This window comes from Epinephelus moara, chromosome 2 (assembly GCF_006386435.1).
Source record: "Epinephelus moara isolate mb chromosome 2, YSFRI_EMoa_1.0, whole genome shotgun sequence".
Lineage (NCBI taxonomy): Eukaryota > Metazoa > Chordata > Actinopteri > Perciformes > Serranidae > Epinephelus > Epinephelus moara.
In genome coordinates this window covers 22,408,949-22,433,993 of record NC_065507.1, presented here as the reverse complement: position 1 = coordinate 22,433,993, position 25,045 = coordinate 22,408,949, and the positions used below count along the sequence as shown (strand labels likewise).

Below are 25,045 nucleotides of genomic sequence, written 5' to 3'. Positions count from 1 at the left end.
CCCTGGAGAAGAGAACCAGGGAAAAAGGATATGCAGCTGGGACACAGTACAGGTTTAGTATGGAGCATTTCATGCAGGTTTTTGAAGTCCACAGATGTGTATATAGAGTTGAGCTAAAGGGATTCTTAGTCTCTCATTTGTCATCTGCATTGTAACTTTGTGACTTTATAAATAATGTGGTAACATTGACCTTCCCTGTTTTGTTCTGCTTTCTTTGGCCTGTTCTTATCTAAACCACAGTCTTTCTTGTGACCTCTATGTGAAAAAAAGCTCATAGTCAGGTATGTTCAGTAGATTTTTCTGGGACTCTGACTATCTTAGTTTGTCTTTTACTGAGCCGATCCTGCTGTTGATCTACAGGTAAAATATACTCTTTCTCATCATATGCACAAAAAGAAATAAAAGAAATTAAAGTAAGTACAAACATGAAAACTGTACTTTCATATGTTGGCAGAACTAAAAATCAAATACCCCTCACATCACATTTAAGACAATTGCATTCTGTATTTCTGCACTTTCCTGACATAAGATGTAAGATACAGAAACTTCATAAATGCAAATCTTTGTTCTAAAGAGTTGACATGAACAGAGAAGGACACACAGAGCTCGACGGGTTAACTGTTATTGTTTCGTGTTATTTTGGTGCAGTTCAGTCTGCTGTGTCATTAACTTGTTGTTATGGTAACAAGGGCAGAGGTCACAGACTGATACTATGACGCTGGGAAAGAAGAGAAAAAGCCCTCATGCCCCTATGAGGACTTTGTTTTCTTTTTTCCCCTCTCCCTTAATTTTATCTTTAAAAGGACACTCCACTGATTTTACAAGTCATCATAAGGAGTTTGATTCATCCTGTGAAAACAGCTGAATAATGTTTTCTGTGGCTTTGCAGTGAGCTTTCTAAAGACTGGGAAAATAACACTGAAGATGTTATCAGTGTTATATCAGACTGGGATTTGGGACAACACATTTTTTAAGGAAACACCTACGTTACAAACTGCTGAATGTAGAGTCTGACAAATAATAGTAGCCTATGCATTTAAGTATTGTGATATTATGTTTTTTAATACTGTATCGATTCTAAAAAAAACACTAGGCCTATCAATTTTTATAATTGTTTACATGCAAAGATGGGTGGCAGCCGTTCATTTTGTTTTGTGTTTTAACTCCAACTGCTACACGTTACAAGGTAATGCATTACTGTAATCACATTACATTCTCCTGTCCATTCCAATGTACATAACTTTTCTAGGATGTCTACATCTCCCATTACTGACATCTGACTCCACCCTAATGCACAAACTTATTTGATGGGATGTCCATAAGCCAATCACAGTGTTCCACAACATCTAAAGTGGACTGCAGTAGAGCCACGCCTCATTTTTTAACAAACATGGCTGACCGTGAGACAAGGGTGAATGCAAAGGCACGATTTAGTCTATTATCACATTATTAAAGTACATAATTTGTGTTTAAACTGTGTTTAAAGTAAACATGAGATGTTATATCACTTATACATGTTAAAATATCCTATGAATGACTTCATAGTTATAGCTTTTATTCAAAAATATCCGTCCATTCAACATTCAACTGTTACCAAAAACAAATAAGGAAAATATTGTTTAAATAGGGAAATACTGTTTTAATTTGATTTTCTAATGATACAATATCAGTTCATAATACATTTTATTGATTATGCATACACAATATCAATCTCATGAGGTTTTGAAAATACTGTTCTCTAGAAATACTGTAGACATTGAGGATAATTTGAGTCATTTGATGAGAAATACAATACAAAATAAATATAGGCTACAGTTGAAGCATCACTTTATTCAATAATATGAGTTAACCATATGTAAAAAATTATAAACGGTTAAAAAAGGTCTGTTTAGAGTATTTATTGTAATTTTAACTATTAGGTGATAGCTGCAATAAACTTTGTTGTCCATTGGAATTGACACAATTAATATTTTTGTGTGTGTTTGGAACATAATTGGGTTCTGAACAGGTTAAGTCTCTCATCATCTAATGGCGTTAAGAAGGCCTGTCTCTGATATTATCTTATTTAGGCCTGTTGATATATTATTTTGTGACAACTGATATTAGAACTATGCTGTGTTAGGAAGGCCAGCCTCTTATATATATTGATATAGGTTCATTTTGAGGCAATTATAGCTTACTGCAGTGATGTCTTGATTCCTCTGAGCCTTGTTTTGTGCTGATATGTGGGCATGTGTAAGCTTTAACATTATATTATTGTTAACAAACTACTTCCTACAGGGAGTGATTTAGTAAAATAATACATTTCTCTTTTTAAGGTACAGAGTGTTGTTTTAGGCATTACTTTTTTAAGTAATGACCCCAGCATTGGTAACAACATATTGCTAATGTGAATACAAGGAACAGGCCGTGATAAAGGGCGCGCGACCTGCATTGACAGTTTCCCAAATTTGAGTATCATGATACATACTGTATTGCCAGATTCTTGCCAATATACAATCAGTATCCAGAGTTTTGGGAATATGACCCACACTTGAGATTGGGAAAAGTTAAGGTAAGGATGTCTCAGATCGATTGCTCTTTTTTGACCAAGTCCACCAAATGTAATCCAATACTAAATTGTGGGAGTACTCATTCACGTTCAGTTGGTTCTCTATTGGGACGAGAGCATCTATGTATATATACCAAGTATGCAATGGTTACAGTTCTACCAGCTGGTACATCAAATTTTTGGCACCCAGTATTTGAGGAATAAACTTCACCCGGACACACACACAAAGAAAATAATGTATGAGAACCGTTAGCAAAGTTTTTTTGCAGACATTTCCCTTTTCCTCTTTCTAACTCATCCTTCTTTCCTCTCCCCTCATCAGTTGCTTTTGCACCTCCTTTTCCTTTCTTACGCAGAAACAGGTGTAGCCTGCAGGGTGGAACAGCTGTTGCCGTGGCGCCAAGTCAGCAAATCAGGTCCCGGCAAAATCCCAACAGAGTCTCTGATACCTCCCTCAGAACACCTTCACACCATCTTATCCCCCTGCATGCTCAGAGCTGCTGGTTATTTAGGCACAACATCACCATCTCAGTTCTGGTCCCAGCTGTCTGTCAGGGTGACAAATACATCAACCAGACTGACGCGGTGGCGAGCCCACGGTGCATCAACACAGATGAGATACAGGCCCGTGGGATGCTGAGCAGCCAGCCCCACGCACCGCAGGCCAGACGTCTCTGTTTCTGCTTCGGCAAAAGATCAAAACCTTGTCAACAAAAAAAAGCAACCTCCCCTCCAACCCTAGCGCCTTATGACTGTCTCTTCATCTTCACATGCCCTCTTTTCCCCATATCGCCATCCCCTCTTTCCCTCCCCTCTGCCAGTGCCCACTGCCTGAATGTCTGCTGTTGCAGCTGTCGCCAGCCTGGCTACCATCACAACACACCGGGGAGAAGAAATGGAAGAAGAGACGCAGTGAAAGCAAAAGAGTGGAGGGAGTCAAAAAACAGAGTAACTGAGAGGTAGATTGTGTGTACATAATGTGGGAGGTGGAGGGGGTAAGAAGATGAGGAGGCAAAGCGGGTGGCGGTCTGAAGATGAAGAATGGGGGAGGGGAGACCGAGGATGAGAGGAGGAAGGAGGCAAGAAAGGGACACAAATGACAAGAGGGAAGAGCTGCAGAAATGAGGGCAAGAGAGGAGAATGAAATATGGGGAAGGAGCAGCTGAAAGGGGAGGACGAGCTGGTGCAGGAGAGTACGAAAAGGCAAGAAACAGTGAGCGAGGTGAGGGAGAAGAGGAACGAGCACTGCGAGAAAGAGGGTTATAATGAGTGGATGAAAAGATGCGGGCTGCTAGAGGTAAAGAGAGATGACTGGAGGGAGAGCTTTTGTCATTTTCCTGGCAGAACGTAGCAGATGTCTTTGTATCTCAATAGGTCTCTCCATTTTCCTTTGGCTTTCACACATCTCATTTCTCAAGAGATTTCAAGCACGGGACGAGATAAAACATGTCTCCAAACACACACACACATGCAAAACTTCAAATCTCTTAAAATCCAAGTCTATTTAGTTTGAGTGCAGTGTGAAAAACCCAAACACAGACACACATACAGCTTAAAAACACTTTTAAAGATGATGTATCTCCATCAAACCCTTCAGTTTAGTTATCTAAAAGTCGGAAAACAGCAGTGTGGAATAAGACTAAAAACTGATGAACACCAGAGTGAGACGTGCAGGTCTCTTCCATGTTGCCCCCATGCTTTGATATGGAGGTTGTAGTAAGTATGCTCCCATGTCATTGATACCCAGGTTTGGCTCCACTTTTACCACCACAGGCCATCAGGGCTCTAATCCTGAGCCGCGCAGTGGCACAGTTTCACCCCGCAGCCATTCACTTTGTCTCCGCACAAACACAGCTGCCAGATTCGTGTGACCAGGCAGCGTCTCTCTCAGAAGAGATTGAGGTATTAAATCAGGCGGCTTTCTCTTGGCTCTTTTTTACGTGGAGTGTGTGTGTGTGTGTGTGTGTGTGTGTGGTATGAGAAAATTGAGTACTTACAGTGTGGGAATTTTTAGAGAGGTTTGAGCTTTTTTACTCATGACAGATTGAACTTTTATGGCTCCTTTACTTTTGTTGAATTGCACAGAGCCAAAGTGCTTCTGTGTGCAATAACTGAGAAATATTTAACTATTTGCTACCATCGACAGAAAAAGAAAAGCACTCGTCAAATTCAAGGCCGATTCAAACAATTTCTGATGTTTTAGTGGGCAGAAAATGAAAACAGAGGTGCCTCTCCATGACTAAATTTTAGTTGGGTGCTTAAGTGCAAAAAAACAACTGCAATTTTGTTTCCCCAAAGAAGAATCAAAAACAAAAGAACAACTTCATGTCTTTATCACAGACTAACAAAAGGCAGATGCATTTTGTCATGAAGCATCTTTTAGAGCATGATACTGATGAGCACGCTCTGATGAAGGAGTCACAACAAAACTTGTCAACAAAAAACACCAAAACATGACAATAATTCCTCAAACTACTTTGGAGAAACAAACAAGATCAAGTGTGTTTCTTTTCTTCTTATTAATTATGATGCAAAACAAGATTAAATTAACCTTTAGACACTGCAACTACTTTTTTCTTTTGTAGCATGAAAAGGTCTAAAGGACCTAAAGACGTATTTCACTGCTGGAAAGTCTTTTCATAAAACCAGGTTGTCTATGGAGTAGAAATGTGCAAATACTTTTAAAATTGATGCTGAAATTTCCGTTCTGACAGAACATACATGTACACTTTCTCCTTTCTTAATATAACTATTTTTAATTATTATATATACATATTTATCTAATTAATTCTATGTATTATTGTTTATTTATTTTTGTGTATTGTCACTCTTTTTTCATTAATGTACCACAGTCATTATTCTTATCATTAACTGATATGTTGTTGTTCTTATTGCCATTCCTCAGCCTCGGATGAGGGGGAAAGCTGCAGGTTCATTGTTGGAAAAACTCGTGTGGTTTCATGACAGTTCCTAAAATGCTAATAAAATCTGTTTAAAAAAAGAAACTGATGCTATATGACCAGAAAAAGCAAAAAAGGGCATGTGCTTTTGCTCATGTGGTAGAAAATTTACAACTTTAAGAATGCACTGCTCCACATCGGACGAATGAACACTCCCGCTGGTGTGTGACTTAATGCAAGCTTGGCTGTTTTGGCGCATGAAATGTAACAAATGATCTCCAAATACAGTTAAACAGTACACTAAACTCAGTTTCTGAAAATATCCGAGGCAAGAAAAAGGCAATGCAGTAACAGAATCTTGGTTCATATTTCATCAGCACTGCTTAGTATTACCATTTGAGCTCAGTTTTTTCAGCCTCCATTTTTCCAATAGAGGAAACAGTATGACACCCACTTCCTGTTCACAAATTCTCATATTACACTTAAACAGTGCACTAATATATGTTTCTGATGCCATTTTAAGTGAGAAATAGGCAATACAGTAACAGAATCTTGATTTAGCTTTGATCAGAACTGCCTAGTTTTACTGTTTGATCTCAGTTCGGAGAGACCGACAGAAAGAGAGGCGGCTCTGCTTCTATATCCTTTGTGTTTATGATGGCAGGCATTTTGAAGTACGACCTGTAATTCGAGAAATAGCCCCAGAGCCAGCCCAAATTCACATCATCCAGTGAATTTGGGCTAAGAGAGGAGCAGGGAGATCTGTACGCTGGTAAGATGGAGGGAGGTTTACCATAGTTCATTTACACATACTTCTCACATTGTTAGGATACAAAGCTGGTTGAAGATCAGCAAAGTACCCTTTAAGAGCATTTCTGTGACTAGTGGACTACTCTCACAGATGCACAGTTTCTCACTTGTTTTAAGATGCGTGGGACTGGAAATAAAACTAAATCAAGTTTAAAGCTGGTCATTCTCTGAACAAGTAAAACCCCGACAAGTCACTGCACAAGGTGAAACTGCTAAGAGCAATGACACATTGTAAAACGAAGCAGCGTTGTTTTATTTTGTGTCTAACATCCATGAGTTATGGATGAACCTGATCAAGTGTACAACATGACAACATGTTTACATGTCAAATCTATCCACAGGGAATACAAACGCTGAATAAAACATGACATTCTAGTATTGACTTTGGCAAACATCGCAGTGCGCTGTCTGCTGTCTGACAGAAGTGTCCTCCACTTGACTCCACTATAAAAGTGGGTGAAGGACTTTTGGCTCGGGGGACACCCAGCGCCTTCTCTGCATGGCCCGGCTCCCCACCCTCCGTGCCAGGCTGTTGGCAAACAACAATGACCCTCTAACAGCCGAGTCAACAGCAAGTCAACATACAACAGTCCAGGAGGTGCCAATGTAACGAGTGTGAGTGTGTGACATTGCTGTGTTTGTCTACTGCAATGTATGGCCTTGCCTCAATGCAGTGGCGAGAAACAGACAGCCATATTGTGCTTATATTCATGAGGATTATTCCACAGGAACCTTAAGAAACTCAACTGATAACTAAAGCAAAAATAAGAGAAACACAAATGTGTTGCTCTGGATGAGTGTTTGCCCCTCTGGTTACGATTCTTTGTCATCTTGACTTTAATTTCAGACGACCTCTCGTGCCGTTGCTTCTCAGACTCTCTGACTGACTGAAGAGCTGAGGTGGATTAGAGGCGATGATGAGGAAAGGCGCTGCCTGTGGCGTTTAACGTCGGTGTTTACTGCGCCACTGTTTGCCTGTCTCCTGACTCACAGTAAAATAAAACACTCCTTGACCCTGTTTTGAACACGAGGACTCAGAAACACTAGAAGCTATAAGATGTTCCAGCCTTCTGTCTGCTTATGCAAATACACTGCACTTATATAATCCACTGGTGTGTGTGTGTGTGTGTGTGTGTGTGTGTGTGTGTGTGTGTGTGTGTGTGGATACAGTTTCATGATCCAAAATGTGACAAAATCTTAATGAACATTTGAACAGCGATGGCGAGCACAAATCAAACCCCACAGTACATATGCTGCACACATCACTGCATTTATGACTAATACTGTTACTCAGCTGTATTACGCAATTCATAGTGTACAACAACATACAGCAGGAGGATGTGTGAATGTGTGTCAGTATGCTTGGCAGGTCCACCGAGAGCCTGAGCTGCACTGCAGTAAAAGAGAGCAGTGGGGAGTCTTCACTGCTAACTGGCCCCAAATCAACTTTTTATTGACCAGTGGAGAAAATAATTGTGATGTGTGTGGGCGCATGCATGTGTACTCATTTGTAATCATGCAGCCATTGACTGGGTGTCACTGTTTGGTTTAGTTGTGTCGCTGTGGCTGTGCCTGTGTCTCTCACTCACTGAGACAGACTGAAACTCGGCAGCGTTCCCATTTGACAGCGAGGCGATACAAACATCTGTTAGCAGTGTGGGCCGAGTTCACGTCGTGAAAATAGTCCACAGTCCCTCAAACAATCCAGATACTTTCCACTGTTTGATATCATCAAGTTATCAAGTCCTATAAGTTACCTCAACCTGCGTCTTCAGTCCACTACTACTGAGAAAAACTTAAGTCAACCCCTTCACAATGTGTACCATGTCTTATTGCAGCATTGCATTGTGGTCTGATGAGGCTACTGTCACTGGAGAAGTCAATTTATCTCTGGTTTCATCCCTGCTGTTGCAGCTGCCAAAATAACACTGAGTCAAAAATTAAGTCCTGACACATATTTGTATCCACATTTGATGTCTGAGATGAAAAATGAACTCCACTGGAGCTGCAGTGGAGTTGCTGAATCTCAGCCTGACATTAGATGTCAAGTCTGAATGGATATTGCCAACATAAGAAAGATTCAATGATGAATCACTCCCAGTAGAGCAGCAAACATCACTGCTTTTTGAATGGATCTAAAGTGACAGTTCATTCCAGAATGCGTATATTTCCTCTTACTTGTAGGGCTATTGGTCAATCTAGATTGTTTTGGTGTTGCCGAGTGTTGGAGATATCTGTCATAGAGATCTCTGTCTCTTCTTGTGAGCAGTTTCATAAAGGAACTATTTTCTTTCCACTGAACTACACCCTCCAACCGTGTCACCGAGCAGTAGGAGGTATACATTTATGTATCAACGAGAGGCTAGTCCTCATGACAGCACAAGATGTAAACATCAATGGCGTCCTCCTTTGGCTGAGCTGTAACATTAGCTAGCTCAGTGGTGCTAGCAGTATCAAACTGTTCGTTGCTATTCTGGGGTGTAGTTCAGTAGCAAGAAAATAGTTACTACATGAAACTGCTCACAATAAGGTCTGTGGATCTTATCTTGAGTAACCATGACATTATTTCTGTTGCTGCATTTTTCTGGCGCTTTAGGCACCACAAGCCGAGTGCCATCTGGTTCCATTGTATTAAAGTAAAGGCGGACATCTCTACAGCTGATATTTCCAAGACTCAGCATCTCACACCAAAATATTCTAGACGGATAAATAGCACAACAGATAAGAGTACAAGTGTGCAATACATTTCAGTTGAACTGTCCCTTTAAAGTAGCCTACAGCTTTAAGATAAAGCCAACATCAGCATGCTCACAATGTCACCATCTTTGTTTAGGGTGTTGGCATGCTAACATTTGCTAATTAGCACTAAACACAAAGCACAGCTAAGGTTGATAGTAATGTCATTAGTGTTACTGGCTCACCCTTTTTTTCCCCTTCAAGGATGGTGGCCTTGTGGGTAACCTGTGAGTGTGTGACGTGTACTTCACAGTGAGTGTGGAGTGAAGCAGGTCTCTTGGGGTGTCATGGTGAAGACGGCAGGCGGCAAAGAGTGATGATAGCAAAATGAAGTGTCTAGATAGATAAGCTCAAGGCTACTGTTAAACCTCATGAGAAGGCCATGTTTGTTGTTTTGTGGTTAAGACTGCAATAATATCCTCCTGAGACCCTGTGTCCTAATAGGAGGACATCGCATGTTGGGTTTACTGGACCTTATACTTCATTCTGCTTAACTTAGACCTGTTGTCCTTGTTCGTGGACGCTTTTTTTTGTGCCATCTAGTAGTAGTAAGACCACAATATACGAATCCTTTAAAAAACAAGATGGCAGCCATCTTTGCCAAGTCAGTCTGTAGCCAACACCACCACGAAAGTAGACAAGGTCCAAAACCTGATCAAATTTGATTGTTTAAACTTGTTCATTTATGATTAATAATGTTTGTTGTTTGATATGGCAACAAATTTGACCAATTTTAGCAACAGTAACAAGCTAAGACGCTGTTAATTAGGAAGTACTTGTCTGAAGACATTGGGACTTTACTGTTGTCCCGTTTGAGGATATTAGGGCTTAATTATTGTTGTCAACGTTTAGTTTCTATACTTATCAGGTCCTACTGATTCCAAATAGCTAGGAGAAATTAAAAATGTGAACCAAAAGTTCAGGTCTCAGGAGGATAAAGCCATTGTTGGTGAACGGCACCCAAACGCCTCGCCATCCTTCCTTCTGCAGAGTGGTCCTGACTGCTAAAAGCTAGTTACCAGCTAACAACGAGCCAAGCTAAAATGAATGTTAATAAGCCAGCGTGTTCTCAACTACGGTTCGTAGCCAGTAAGCTGTCACTGAGGGAGGTAGCATTAGTTTTGCAGATATTTGGTTATAAACTAAAGAATTACACAAATAAAGACTTTGACCTGGTGATGGTGCTCGATGAAAAGTGAAGGGATTTCCAAAGTTAAATTCATCCTAAAGGAAACATGAATGTGTGCACCACATTTCCCGGCAATCTATTGTTGCCAGGTTGTCGAGATATTTTATTCAAAACCACAAATATGAACCTGCTAATGGCCCCTGAGGAAGAGTGGCAATCTATTGAATAGTCGTTGAGATATTTCAGTCTGGATCAAATATTGTTAGACCACTAGCCGCTAACGTGGCTATAAAGAACAGCAACAATGAGACTCATTGCTTTGGATCATTCAATATCACTGAAGCTAATTTAAGTGCATCATGTTAATATAACTATACAAAAGGTAATGTAATAAATTTACATCATGTACAGTAGAAGACAATGTGGAAAAGTTGTGTATGCTACATCTACTTCACCTCACACCTAAAGAATTTGTTTTAGTGGTCAGGTTATTACCTGCACATGCTGGTGTTCATATGGCTGCAGTTATATGATTTATACCTTTCACTTGAACTTGAAGTGTATTGGTATAATGAGGCCTGCAGTACAGACAGACACATAATGGAAAGCTGCAGTCTACAGTCCATCAAGAGCGTTAACCTTAATCTGTAGCCAGCTCGCTGAGAGGAAGAAGAATGGTTTGACCTCCTCTCAAACTGGCCATATATACTTCTCCCTTTCCCTGCCTCCATCTCTCCCTCCCCCCACCCATCTCTCTATTCCCTTTCCCAACCGAGCCTCCAGGGGTTTCTCCACAGCCACTGCATTCCTCTACCCATCCTGCCTTGCTTCCACCGCTCTGTCATTCACGGCCTACAGTCGCCCCTCGCTGCCTCTATCTCCCATCCTTCGCCCCACATCCCCTCCTGCAGTGACTCCTGCCATTGTGAGCCCTGCGCTCTCACTCTGTCTTGGGCTGCTGTGTGAGAATGGGGCCATTGTTGCCCTGTTGCAGCGTGCACATGAGTGTGTACATGTGTGTGTGTGCAATAGTAGGAGTGTGAGTTCTCTGCCCTAGCGCCAGCGTGTCCTGCTGTCCGACCTCCATACGCACACAGGCCCTCATACTCAACTGCACATGCACCACAGAAATTAAAACACAGCCTGTGGTGTAATTATTCTGTCCGAGAGTCTGATTTCCACTGGTGAACATGTTCCCTTCACTTTTTAAAATCCTTAAAATCCTAAGGGCTAATCCTTGGGCTGAAAATAAATATTAGTAGCTGTATTAGATTATAAACTTTAATGAAGCACCAGGACAGATGTGTTGACTTTATCCCACCTCCTTCCCTACCTCCTACCTTCCTACCGTCCCATGCTTCTCGCATCAAATGGGTTACTAAAGAAATCACAAACAAACACAACTGTTTCATCTTTCAGTGAAAACACATTTGACTTTCCACCACTCCTGAAAACAGCGTCACTCGCTGTCCATTTTATGTGTCTTTTCTGTGGCCATGTCTGCTACCTATAATATCTTTTGAAACGTCAAGCTGTTTAAAATTGGTCCGCGGGCCATGATTGGCCGGACTTTGGACATGCCTGGTTTACTATGAGGAATCTTCCTAAAAAACAATTTATAGACTCTAAGGATGGGCATTTTAAGTAACATCTATATTCAAGTACTTGCATTAAATTATCCTAGAGTGCCAAAGTACTTGCAAAAAAAAAGTAGTCTAACATAAGAGTAGGATCTGTAATTAACACCAAAGTGAAAATGCAGGTAGAGGTTGTTAGCCTACCTTTCTGCTCTGAGATCCAAGTTATTTTATGATACACAAGTTTAACATTACAAAGGTTTCACTGCTCATTCAGGTTCTGGTCGCAAATCTGCCTGTTACACTGGATTTATACATGTCTGACTGAAAACACGGAAAGTTATCTGTGGCTATGCCAGATCAATCATCTTTGCTGAATGGATCTGTGAAGATATTCATAGAAAGCAGTTACATCGCTGCATCTCGTCCAAAAAATGTAAACTTTTAATATAAAAACAGGGTCAGTTTAGATTGAGGTCTCTTCTTGCTGAAAACTGATTTTACTGAAGTTATTTTCAGTGGGCTTAGTGTATTAATAATACAGCAATTATCTTCCACGACCATATTTGAAACTAACCCACACACTGAATCAATAGGAGTCATATCCACACATATCATACATGCATATTATTCTTCAAATCCACGCCCATGAATCTGGTATGGTGCTGCCACTGCCAAGGACAAGGGCAGACTGCAGCATATCATTTGCTCTTTGGAGAAGGTGATTGGCTGAAACTGCCATCCCCCCAGGAACTGTACAACCTCAAGGACCCTGAGGCAGGCAGGAGAGATTGCAGCCGACCCCTTCCATCCCAGAAACGACTCTTTCAACCACCCCCCACTGGCAGGAGGCAGCAGCCCATCAGGACGAAGACCTCACGGCACAAAAACAGTTTCCTCCTATCTGCAGCGGGCCTCATCAACAAGGTCTGGGACCCCTCAGACATTAACATCTTCACATCTTTGCATTACAGTAAATTAAACGACTACTATTGCTGTACATTGCATTTTCTTTTTATTCTTAATACTCTGAACCTTTGCACATCCTCTAGAATATATTTTGGTTTTCCATTTTAACAGTTACGTTGTACATTTTAAAAAATATTCTTTAATATTTTCATTGTAATTTTTCTATTCTATATTTGTTTCTTGTCGATGCACCAAAACACCAAAGCAAATACCTACTTAGCAGTAATAAATCGATTCTGATTCTGATGAAATACTTCACCACTTAAGGCTAAAAGGCGTGTGATGCTGGCCTCGCCGTCTCTATTTTGTGTGGCAGTCGTATTGCTAGCTCACACTCCAGTTAGTCACAGTCTCAGCCTCCACCGCTCTGTCTCTCTGAGGGATTATCAGACGGCACTGGCCTCCACTCTAATCCTTTCCTCAACAGACTCACTCTTACAGTCTCTCTCTCTCTCACACACACACACACACACACATACACACATGCAGGCTTTTCAATGACGGCGACTATTTGCCATATCTCACCTTGCTAATCTGTTAACTAGCCTATTAGGCCTACAGCATGTGCTGTTTTTGATGTCATAATAGGTAGTTAAACACCAAAATTAAAAGAAAAAGACCCAGGTAATCTATTACATAAGTTTCTCCTTTTTTGCTTTGTAATCTAAATACACAATGAGCAAACAGCACCCTTGACAAGCCTGATTTGAGACATGGGGCTCCCGCTATTCAGATGATTGTTGACTGTGTAAACATGGCGTCCATTTGAAACTACAGCAGTCAAAACAGCAGGTAATGTCAGCCGCCCTCTGTCTTTATGGAGTGTGTCTATTAGCCTCTGAATTCACTGTAAAACATCACAGACGCTTCATCTGGGGCCATAAAATCCCAACTTATATTCACAGTTGTTTTAATAAGTGTTGAATTCATGCAGATACATCTTATCTAACCGGTGTTCAAAGTAAAACACAAACATTAGCTGTATGCATATAAACGTCCACAGTGAGACATGGTCAGACTATATGACATTTACTGTAAGTGCGGGCTGCAGGTACAGATACATCCTGGCCTGTGTCTTCCTGCGACAGGTGATCATCTCACCTGTATTGTCTTACCTGCTGCTGACTCACAGCCTCTATAGAGCTCTATATAAAGTGTCATCAGTGACTCTCAGTGACATACACGTACCTTAAAAGGGAACCATGACTCTCATATCCTGGCAGCAGTAATGGAGCAGATAGTGTATTGTGTGTTGTTCTGGGGCTTTTGACCGTATCACACAGTACTCAGCAGCAGATTAAGTTTAAAGTGAGTGAACAGACTTAAATGAGGACTCTGGTAATATCTGTGTTTGGTTTTGTTGTCACTAAACCACTTAGTTAGAGCTTTAGTTGTCATCTGTCAACTGTGGTCTACAATCTTCTTAAAAAGGAATCCAAATCCACGCTTGCTGAGGTGGGTTAGTGACCACAGATATCTCAGGCTAGGAAACACAAAACAAAGCCAAATACTGACCAAATACACCTATGTCAATAATGTAATACTGATCACTACTGGTGCTTTCAAAATAAATTTACATCAGAGTTTTTAAAGAAATCATTACTAGTTATGTGGATATATATAACATTACTGCTCATTTAATTCTGGATCATTAAATTGTACAATTTCATTGTTAGGCAGTCTTATAATTATGTAAAAAAAAAATGATATTTAGGTTAAATCAAGATCAATATTGAGTCTCACAGTCTGCAACAACTATTTTAAGCAAAAATGCCCAAAATGCACTAGTTAGAGCTTCTGAGATATGAATAGCTATTGGTTTTTCTTAAGGCCCAGACACACCAAACCAACATCAAAGCACAATTGGGAACGAAAGCCAACTGTTTTGTCGCCTCATGTTGCCTGTGTCTTAGCCAAACTGTTGCACATGAACACATCACAAAGACTACAGCCAACAGCCAACTAACATGTACGTTCTAAGCCTGCATGAGAGGAAATAACTCTTCATACCAACAGGCACCAGTGGTCTATATTCATCACTGAAAAAAGGGAAACTGGGAGACGTTTATTAGCCAGTTAGCACATTAATAACAAAACCCGATGTTGAAGGAACAAAGGATATTTACTGTGCACTAGCAAACAACAACACAAACAATTACGAAACGTTTCTGCTAAAGAACTCAATGGCTAAAAAAATAATTTTACCTAACATATCACAATTGATTGGATCTCGCGCCCTCTTGACTTCTCTTTTGTTTACTTTCCTCACTTCTGTTTCTCCTCTCAGGCACTGAGCTGAACTGCCAATCAGAGTGATTTCGCTCACCAATGGGCTCCGCCATCTCTAATGCTGGTTCAACATGCTAAATTGGCCAAAAAACAAGGGCTGATAAGAGCCGTCTAGTGTGAAGGGATGGCCTGACATTGACAGTCGGCCGACCGTTGGCTTGGACCCTGAGGGCCCTTAGTCTTCTGTGAGAATAAACTGAATATCTTTGGGCTGGGAGCAGCTGGTCAGACAAAAAACAAAACATCTTAATATGTCAAGTTGACCTTTTTCACCATTTTATGAACCATACAATTATTTGGTTAGTTAAGAAAATAATCAACAGATTAATCAAAGGTTGCAGCCCTAGTCTCATACTATAATACTGATATCATATCAATACACTGATGCTTGCAGTGATCAAGAACACTCTGAATCCTTCCATTGTTTCTACTTTAATCCCACACGTCAATCACGCCAATCAAAAAGGACTGGTGCCCTGTGCTTTGAGAGACTAAAGGCTGATCCAGGATCAGAGTGGCAGGTAAGGCGTGACCACGGGGGCCATGACCTGCCAATCCACAAACATGCTGTGACATCACTCTAAGGAGGTCATGGTAATCAGATTATCCATGTTACACAGACTCACTCACTCAGTGTGGGCCTCGACCGACAGCAACACTCAGCAGGTTAGAGCACTTTCACACACGCACAAGAACACGCCTTAAAAAATACTTTAACTTCGCTGGGACAAAAATAGATGAAAGCATGTGAGTGAGCCAAAAATAAAATCCCTGTGTTGTAAAATGTTTGTAAAGCTTCAAACACACGCAGACTCTGTGAGCAGTGTCACGTTTTGCCTTGATGAATTCTTCAGAGGGAGAATGAACATTGTGTGTTTACTGAGCGCAGAGAGATAGACGACAGAGGAGAAGCTCGGGGGCCTGAGCTGCTCTGTCACCGCAGTGATGCCAAGTGGTCGGCGGTTTGAAGAGGACACCTGAGACCAGCGCACCTGGACAATGAGCCGAGGTGTAACCCTAAACTGAGATGAACCGCTGTTTATCCCCTGCGCTCTCCTTCTCTTGTTCTTTCCCATCAGTCTCCTCTCTCGCTTCATACATCTCAGCTCTCTCTGGTCCCCGAGCTTATTTTCCCTCCTTAACATGATCTATTCCACCCTCTTATTCTCTGCCTTTCTCTCTAGCTTTCTTTCCATGCTTCACCCTTCTGGGCATCGCCAGGCTAATGCAAACATCCCTCAGTGTGGCCTGTGAGTCACAGTCTAATCACATACTTAACGATTAGCACCCACACATTTTCAGTCATCATTCAGGGTGGAAAAAGCAGGGTCTGAGCCCTTCATGAGACATTCCTGCATTTCTTCTGTTGCTATTTTCACACAGACAATACTCTAAATTGGGGGACTGACATTTTGCGCAGCAGCTGACAGCGGCTAGCAGCTGTATGACTCAGTGACACAGAAGCAGTGCCCATGTCACCATGGAAAGGCAGCGTTATGGTGTTGTTGCCAAGGCTCTGCTGTCCAATACGCATCTGATCCCCCGTCGTTACTGTTACTGAGCCACACAGCAAGGAGGGAGAGCGAGGAGATGGGAGCAGGGTATGCATGTTCAAAAGTGAGACGCAAGAAGACAGGGATTGAAGATTAGGAGACGTTTCGGCAGATCAGCAGCGAGTGTGTTTAAGCTATACTTACTTTCTGCCTGTCTCCCTCTTTAAAAGGCCTTTAGTCAGCATCCTGCACACTCCACCCATATTTGTACACTCCCTCCCCCCATCACTCATGTCACTTGGGATAAACACACACACACACACAGTCCGACCTGCACGTACACACACAAAATGCACTTAGATGCACGCTGTGTGTTATTTCTTTGATGCACCAACAACTGCAACTGCGTCTTTAAACAGCAAGTAGCACAAAGGACCAAAAATAGCTCAGTGAGTTGCAGAGCAGAACTGCTCTCCTTGAGGAGGGGAGGAAAGAAGAGGAGGAGGAGGAGGAAGAGCAGGAGGAGGTGCAGAGAGAGATGACAGGGAAAAGATGGCAGAAGGAGACCAGCTCTCCAGGACTTAGGCCTCCCTGCCGGGTTCAATTTAAGTTTCTCATCCAGTCTCAGCTCCCAGAAAGAAACTCTGTGAGTTAATATTCAATGATGCTTGACAATCACATTTATGTAATGATGAAAAATGGATACAAGAGGGCCAAATGTTTGTACATTGGTAACTGTCTACTTATCTGTCCCAGTGGATTTCACACAGGCCGATCAGAGAAACTGATTGATGTGACCAAAATATGTCAATGTCAGAAGTGGGACAGTGGGACACATGCGCGCTTTTTTAATAGTATATGAATTATACTTGTTACTAGTATTACTCTTATTTGAGTTTTCTGTTCTGTTCTTAAGTACTATAAAATGATTTATCTCTGCTGTATGTGAAAGATTTCACCATTTTACGAGACAATGATGACGAATGAGAAGATTGATACCACTTTAATGTCTGTACAATAAGTATGAAGCTAAAGCTTATAACAGTTAGCTTAGCTTAGCATAAAGACTGGAAACAGGAGGAAAACAGCTAGTCTGACTCTGTCCAAAGGTACCAAAATCTCAATTTGTGTTTTCAACATTGGGTTGTGTTGTTACTATGGGCTAACTAGCGTCTTGAGCCCATCCCGTCGGTCTTCTGGTTTCCCTTTTTTAATGACAAATACAAACTACCACCACCTGCTGTATGAAGAGTAATTTCCACTAACACAGGTGCCGAATGTACGTGCTAGTTGGCTGTTGGTTGTAGTCTTTGCTGTGTGTTCAAGTGCAACTTTTTGGCAGAGACTAAAGCAATGTGATGCGACACAACGGTCAGCCTTCGTCGCCACTAGTTCTTTGGCGTCGGTTTGGTGCTTCCGGGCCTTAAAGTTCACTCACGCAATTTAAAGCACCTGCAACAGGAAACAGTTCGGGACATAGCCCCAGTTAAAGCCACAACATTATAATTTCCACACAAATGAGATATAATGTATTAATTAGTGAGCTTTAGAAGTGCAGGTAGGCTGATTTTGTTACCTTCAAACAAAGCTACGCTAGCCCTTTTCCAGTCTTTATGCTAAGCTAAGCCAACTGTCTACTCGCTACAGCTTCATATTTAATATAGAGACATGAAAGTGGTATCTATCTTGTTATCCAGCTCTTGGTAAGAAAGAGAATGACAGAATTTCTCGAAATGTCAAACTAGTCCTTTAAGGGTGTGTTTGAGTCCTGAAAATATATTACACATAAAAAAATTACATGGACAACATGTTCTGCCCATAATTCCCAACTTGTGTCAATATCACTGTCAAACCAACAAAATACTGTCGTTCTCCTATTTCTTTTCTTCAGAGCAAATGAGCAGTTTCCAGTTTATTAGGTACACCTGACTAAGGCTAATGCACTCCGATACAGCAGTCCTGCCATAAATCCTCCCTTCATGAGGGTTATAATGTTCAGCTTTTGTTGAAACTGTTCTAACAAGTTTGATAATGAGTCAAGATCAAGTTACTAGCTTCATCTGTGGCTTTTAACGCCATATCACAGCTCTAACGTTGTATTATATCTATTGTTCTAATTTGTCTACCACATATCAGCGAGGACAGACTATGTATTACACACAGCTTTCAGTGTAATGCAAAATAATTCAACAACAGCACAAACGGCAGCCTCTAAAAGTAAGTTAAATCAACACCTTAGCAAAAACTGAACAGTATAAAGTTCATGACGCAGGACTGTTAGTTTTAGCTACATGTACCGGAACAATAGAGCTCATACAGTAGAGCTGTGTTTTGCATTTGCATTTGTTGTGTCACTTTTTACTGTATTTGAATCTATATTGCATAATATGCTACCTCATAACACCTGGTGTTTGATCCAACTTGTCCTCACTGAGCCTCTCAGCTGTGAGTCAGATAATACACACAGCTTTAAGGTTTATTATTGACTTTGCCAATAGTGTGACAAAGAATATCTTCGTGCGAGGTCTACTCATATCCTGGCACCTTCAACAGGGATGTGATCTCTAACCTATAAACACCTGCTATCACATGACCATTTTAGGTCACATGACAACTGAGTAAACTCCATCTACAGATGAGGAGCCCCTGTGAGGATAAGTCTCACTTGTTTGCAGTACTTACTGTTGCTGGACTTGAGGTCTCTGTGGATGATAGGTACGAATGCCTGGTTGTGCAGGTAGTCCATCCCTGTGGCAATCTGGACCGCCCAGTTCACCAGAACCCTCGGGGGAACCTTCTTCCCAGCCAGTGCTCGGTTCAGAGCCCCTCCTCTGGCGTACTCCATCACTAAGCACAGGTTGGGCTCCCGCAGGCAGACCCCACGGAGCGCAATTATGTTGGGGTGCCGGAGCATCCAGAACAGCCTGGCCTCCTGCCGTACGCTCTCTGCTGTGGCACTAATATCCTCATCTGGGTCTTGCCTGGCAGCCTTTACAGCTACTTCTTCATTCCGCCATACTCCTTTGTACACTTTCCCAAACCCACCAGCTCCAATCACCTCCTCCAGGAGCAGTTCTGAGAAGTCTATCTCCAAGGGGCACTCACCCACACCACCTGCCACCAGCCCTCCTGCGGTCAGCTGCTGGTAGTTGGCGGTGTCACCCCTCGTGACGTAGTTGCATGGAAAGATACCCACCTTGTCCTGGATCTTGCCCGTCCACCAACCCTCATCCCCAGACACTTTGGAGTCTTTAGAGAGGACCTCAAGAAGGTCCCCTCGCCGCAGGGTTAACTCCTCATCTGCTGTGGCCTCATAGTCAAACACTGCCGTCCAGTAGGGGTTGTTGGCACCACAGTGGTGACCAGGGTGGGAGTCTGGGGAGCCGGAGGAGGACATGGTGGAGGAGTTCCAGCTGCTGCCATTCTCCACCTGCACTATTGGGGCCGGACACATCGGCGGCGGAGGGGTCATGTTCGGGGGCATTGAGGAGGAGGTAGTAGAGGTGGGAGGCCCGAGTGGGATTAGGCAAGGGGGAGGCGGGGAGCAGCAGCCCCCACAGCTGGTGCAGGACAGGGGGGCTGCTGTGCTGCTCGCTCTGCCGTATGGGTTCATGGCAGCCCGACTGCTGTTTGACGCTATAGGCCTGCCCTCTGTCAACTCAGGCACAAAATCCATACAGGGCCCATTGACAGAGACGAGGGGTCCTCGACCACCGGTGGGGGGGAGAGGGGATCAGAGGATCAGAGAGCCGCAACTGCTCTCCCCCATCACCACATCTCGCTGTTGAAACTCTGCCAAATCCTGTCACCGGTTGCTGCTGTGCTGTTGCTATGCAGTGTGTAAGTAACATGTATTCCCAAAGGCAAGTTCACTCAGGGACAATGTACATTAGGTCAAACAATGACACTCAGCAGAGCAGATCCATGAGTGTAACCCCCCCGAAACCTAATTGATTGTTTCTACTATTGTGTCTTTTGGAAAGCTGCCACTGACTCTCACAGGAGACGTGAATATGTGTTTATCTACGAGACAGCAGGTCTGATAAGAGAAATTTAGATAGATGCCTTCAGTCTGATGAGTTTCTGATCGCTGAGTGAATTCTGGCCTCTAAATTGCTGCCTACAATGAACAAAACAGTTACCATAACAATGACCTACATTGCTTTTACACTTAAGCAGAGTAAACTTAAAAACAATGGGCTCATGATTTATAATATTGAATCCTTCGCCCTAATAAACACATAACCTCCTCTGAAGGTAATATCAGCCCATTGAGCACTAATGTCTTGACTTTGAGGGCTGCACTCAGAGGTGATAACAAAACCACAACTGGTTAATTTTATTATTGAATATGGAGTATTCAGGCTGCCAATAAAACCCGCAGTCTGTGAATGAAATCCTCTGAGCAGGGGTCCTCATTATTTCTCATCCAGCCCAGTGTACATGCACCTCCCCCGCCTGCCATCCCCATGAACACGGGCTGATTTCTCTTCTATAATGCGTTTGGAAATATCCGCGGATATTCGCCCTACATCCCCACAAGCCGGTCCAGGCTAAATCCTACATGCATGCTCCCAACTCATGAGCAGGGTTCAACGTCCACGAATAGCTTTTATCAAAAGGGCCCCGTCCATTTTAAGACAGCTGGGGAATTACAGCTACAAGCCGACGGCACGGCGGCAGGTATTCAGTACAGACAGAGCTGTAAAGTGGCACCATGTTCAGCATCCAGCCAAGTCTGAGCACAACAAACCCGCCTCCGTCTCTGTCTCTGTGCAGCGGCCTGGTTCAGTCGCCTCTGCTGGGCTACATTTGTGATGGTGACGGGTCCTCGGTGAGAAAAGAAACTCTCCTGCACTGGAGACAGTAAAGGGATGCCAGCATCTATCATTATTATCCTGCAGCCTCGAGAGCACGCATGGTAGTTTCAGATCATCAAGCGAGTAGCGAGGGTTTTTAAATGTCCACGGCTCCTTTAGGAGCGACAGAAAGCATCACACGGCGGCAACAAGGTGGAAAATATTGTCAGCGAAGGCTTGCATGGAGGCATTGCAGCATTACAGTATCTGTGATCCGAGTGGAGCAGATGAAATAAGGCGATGAAGGCTCCATGTTTCCCTTAGAAATAGATCGACCCCATAATAATAATAATAATAATAATAATAATATAGCTATTTGTTATGCGCGCAAAATATTGTGCGTACCCAGTCCTTGCTTTCTTCTTCCGCCTTCCAAAGCTTTATTATAATACGTAAACAATTAGCGTTTACTGTAACCTAACCTGGACACTGAGGGCAGCAACATCCACCGACATCGTCGCATGGGCGTGTGGTTGCATCCGAGTAAAGAGGGACCATCCAGGTCAGTAACCCAATTTGGCGACAGCATAAAACGCTCCCGGGAGTCTCCGTCCGTGCTGCTCATCCAGCTGTCCGGAGCTCCGCCGTATCCAGACAGGCTTTTCCTCCAAAGAGACGTGACATTTCGAGCACCGAGCTGTCAGTCTGTGGGCTGACTTTGCATCCAAATACACCGGGGCGCAGTCCACATACGTGGGAACAAGTGCTTCTGCTGTCACCGATCTACAAAACATGGGGATGGATGCAGCGCGCGGACTGTCTGCGCACCTACGCCCCGTCACGTGAGTGCAGATCTGGGCGCAGCTCACCGTGCAGGGCGGAGAGGAGGATGGTTCAGTCTGTTGGAACGAGGCTAGACTGTGCTGGTGGTGAGGCGGTGCTGCTGCATTGTGGGTAGTGTAGTTTGTGAGGGATCTCCTGCTGACCTACATCATTGTAGCAGCTCATGTAACGAAATAATGACCAATGTAAGAATCATAAGACAAAGGACATGTGACCGTTTATGTGTAGGTAACTAGACTTCATTGCCATAGCGTCATATAATTATGAACCATGCTTAATTTAGGCCCACCTGGAAAATATAGCTTCTTGCTGCCCCCTTACATGGTCAGGGGTCAGAGGTCAACAGCACAGCATCAGCTTTGTCACTCTGACTAGCTGAAGATCAGTAAATCTAAGATCCTTCTTATGTTAAATAATTACAGTGTTAGGAGCTTTCAGGACTAGAATTAGAACATATCTACAGAAATGCCATTTTTATGCAAGGAGAGGATAACATGAGGGAAACTATTGTCAGAATTTTTCTTGACTTTGCATGAGATTGTGCTTCCTGAGAACAGGACATTACATGATATGGATGAGGTTCTTGTGCACACTGACACAAGATGTTGTTGGATCACAGTGTGTATAAAACAACATGTTTATTAAGACAAAGGATACCAGAATAATTGTGTGTCAGAATTCCATTACATTCCACAATACAATCAACATACAGTGTAATATTCATGCCCATCAATTTTTAAGCTATACTGACCCCTGGTGTATGATGAGTGAAACACAAAGTATTCAGTGGTGGTTCAGTGCCCTGTGCGTTTTCACATAGTGGTATCATTGGAGTCATACTTAGTGGTGCAGAAAGTATTCAGATCCTTTACTTAAGCAAAAGTATTGGTAATTTGTTACCAGTGAAAAGGTGCATTGAAAATGTTACTTTAGTAAAAGCATGTAAGTACAATAAGGAAAATGTATTAGAATATTACAAGGAAAGTACCCAGTTACAAAAACAATCAAACCAATTTAATAAATCAAATAATTAAAAGAAATAGCATAAAGTCCTCATATTTAAAAACACATACAGGTGTAGATCTAAGGGGGGCAGTTGGACACGCCCCCCTCAACATTTAAACAAAGCCTACGCCCTTGTTTGAGAAGCTGGAACCGTGAAGTGTTTTTACATAAAACTGAGTTAAACAATTATCAGAATAGATGCCAGTTAGCTTTATAATCAGTCGGATAATTATTTTAGCTGGACTTGTATATTTTCATATGGTTTGTGTGATAAAATCTTAATTTGTAAAGTACCTAGTAACTAAACTTATCAAATAATTGTAGTGGAGTAAAAAGTGCAATATTTCCCTCTGAACTGTAATGGAGTAGAAGCATAAAGAGAGTAAAGTCACTCCATGTTAGGATTAGAATTAGGAAGGTCAGGGGAAGGGTTTGATTTAATGACAATGTCAAGATTTTTTCTGTCAAGTTTGTCTTTTATTTTCCAACAACCATGGAGCCTTTTATGAGTTTGTATGTTCCTATGTGTGTGTGATGTACAGATATACTATATATACACTTTTAAGCCCAATTTGTATATGTTCCAATGTGATATAGAGTTAGCAGAAACGGTGATAGTTACTGTGGCCATCTAGTGGTTGAATTAGATTAGCTGGAGACCAGCTGACTGTTTACTTTGAACTTATCAAACCTTTCTGTAGAAAATGCTCTGGCCCAGAATCTAGTGTAATCCTGCCTCTGATAGTGAGTGATGGTAACAGAGATGTCACATTAAGTAGATTTATCAGAGTTTTAGTATTTATTACCAGCATTTATTAAAGTCCAGATAAAATGCATTTGTGTGGGTAATTTAGAGTTTTCAGTTGAGCTGCATGTTTTTATAATGTGGGAGGGAACCGGAGCATCCGGGAAAAACCCAGCGTCAGCTTGGGGAGAGCGTGCAGACTCCACACAGAATCCTTGACCTTCTTCCTGTGAGGACACCAAGCCGCTGTCCTCCCATGACTATTAAAAAGGATGTGCTTGGTTAACCATGTCAGCCCAGTACACAGTCAACAAAGTAGAGCTGAAACACGAGTTTCAGCTCTACTTTGTTGACGATCACATCACATTTCAGCTCTATGTCTCTCTGACAGTTTAATAGCTGCTGTTTTAGTTTGTGCTAACTGGGGTTGAACAGACCATTGGCCAGGAGTAGAGTGACTCCAGAGATGGTCCTTTAGCTCTGCATCTGTGTAACTGCACCAACAAAAGTTTTTCTAAGATAAGCAAGGATGGCAGCTGTCCATAAATGTGGCCCAGAACACATTAGTGTACACACTGCTGACAGGATGTGGCCTCATCCGGCCCAGACCACCTCCACATGTAGTTTGAGTGATCTGATCTCAAGACACATTTGCTGCATTCACACCTGTACTTAGAGCTGACCACTTATGATCCAATCAGCCAGGACACATCTTAATACCAGGTATAACCAGGGTCTTAGACTCACTCATTTGTTATATACTGGAGATAAAATGTGACCACTTTGTCCAGAGTCTCTGATGTGAGCAGGGTCAGATCCAGATCACTGCACCTCAGCTCTCCCAGTTCATCTGATAAAACCTGACAGGATGAAAAACTATTGGGTTGTAGAACCAGGCAACACACACTTGTCATTGTGATGGGACTGTGAAAAAAATAAATCTACATGTTAAACATCTGATGACACTGTTAACAGTTGGCTATAGGTGCTGTGCACACAAACCATCTTTGAATTCAATATGTAATCTCTATGCACTCAGACAGATCTTGAATAAATCTGTGAATTTCAAGAGTATAGGTTTGAAATACAAGTGCTGTAAATTGTTGCCTTTAAGTGAACAATTATCCATCCATCCGTATTCATCTGCTTATCCGGGGCCAGGTCGCAGGGGCAGCAGACCAAGCAAAGCACCTCAGACG

General features: G+C 42.3%; 1 protein-coding gene across 1 annotated transcript in view; it reads right to left on the bottom strand.

Moving 5' to 3' along the window:
• Positions 1–22,034, bottom strand: part of map3k10 (mitogen-activated protein kinase kinase kinase 10) — a 48,375-nt gene extending 26,341 nt beyond the window's left edge. Inside the window, exon 1 of the mRNA XM_050032797.1 lies at positions 19,137–22,034. Within this exon, the coding sequence (XP_049888754.1) occupies positions 19,137–20,130 (994 nt within the window). The 5' untranslated portion in view covers positions 20,131–22,034. The remainder of the gene's footprint in view (positions 1–19,136) is intronic.
• Between the last annotated feature and the right edge of the window lie 3,011 nt (positions 22,035–25,045).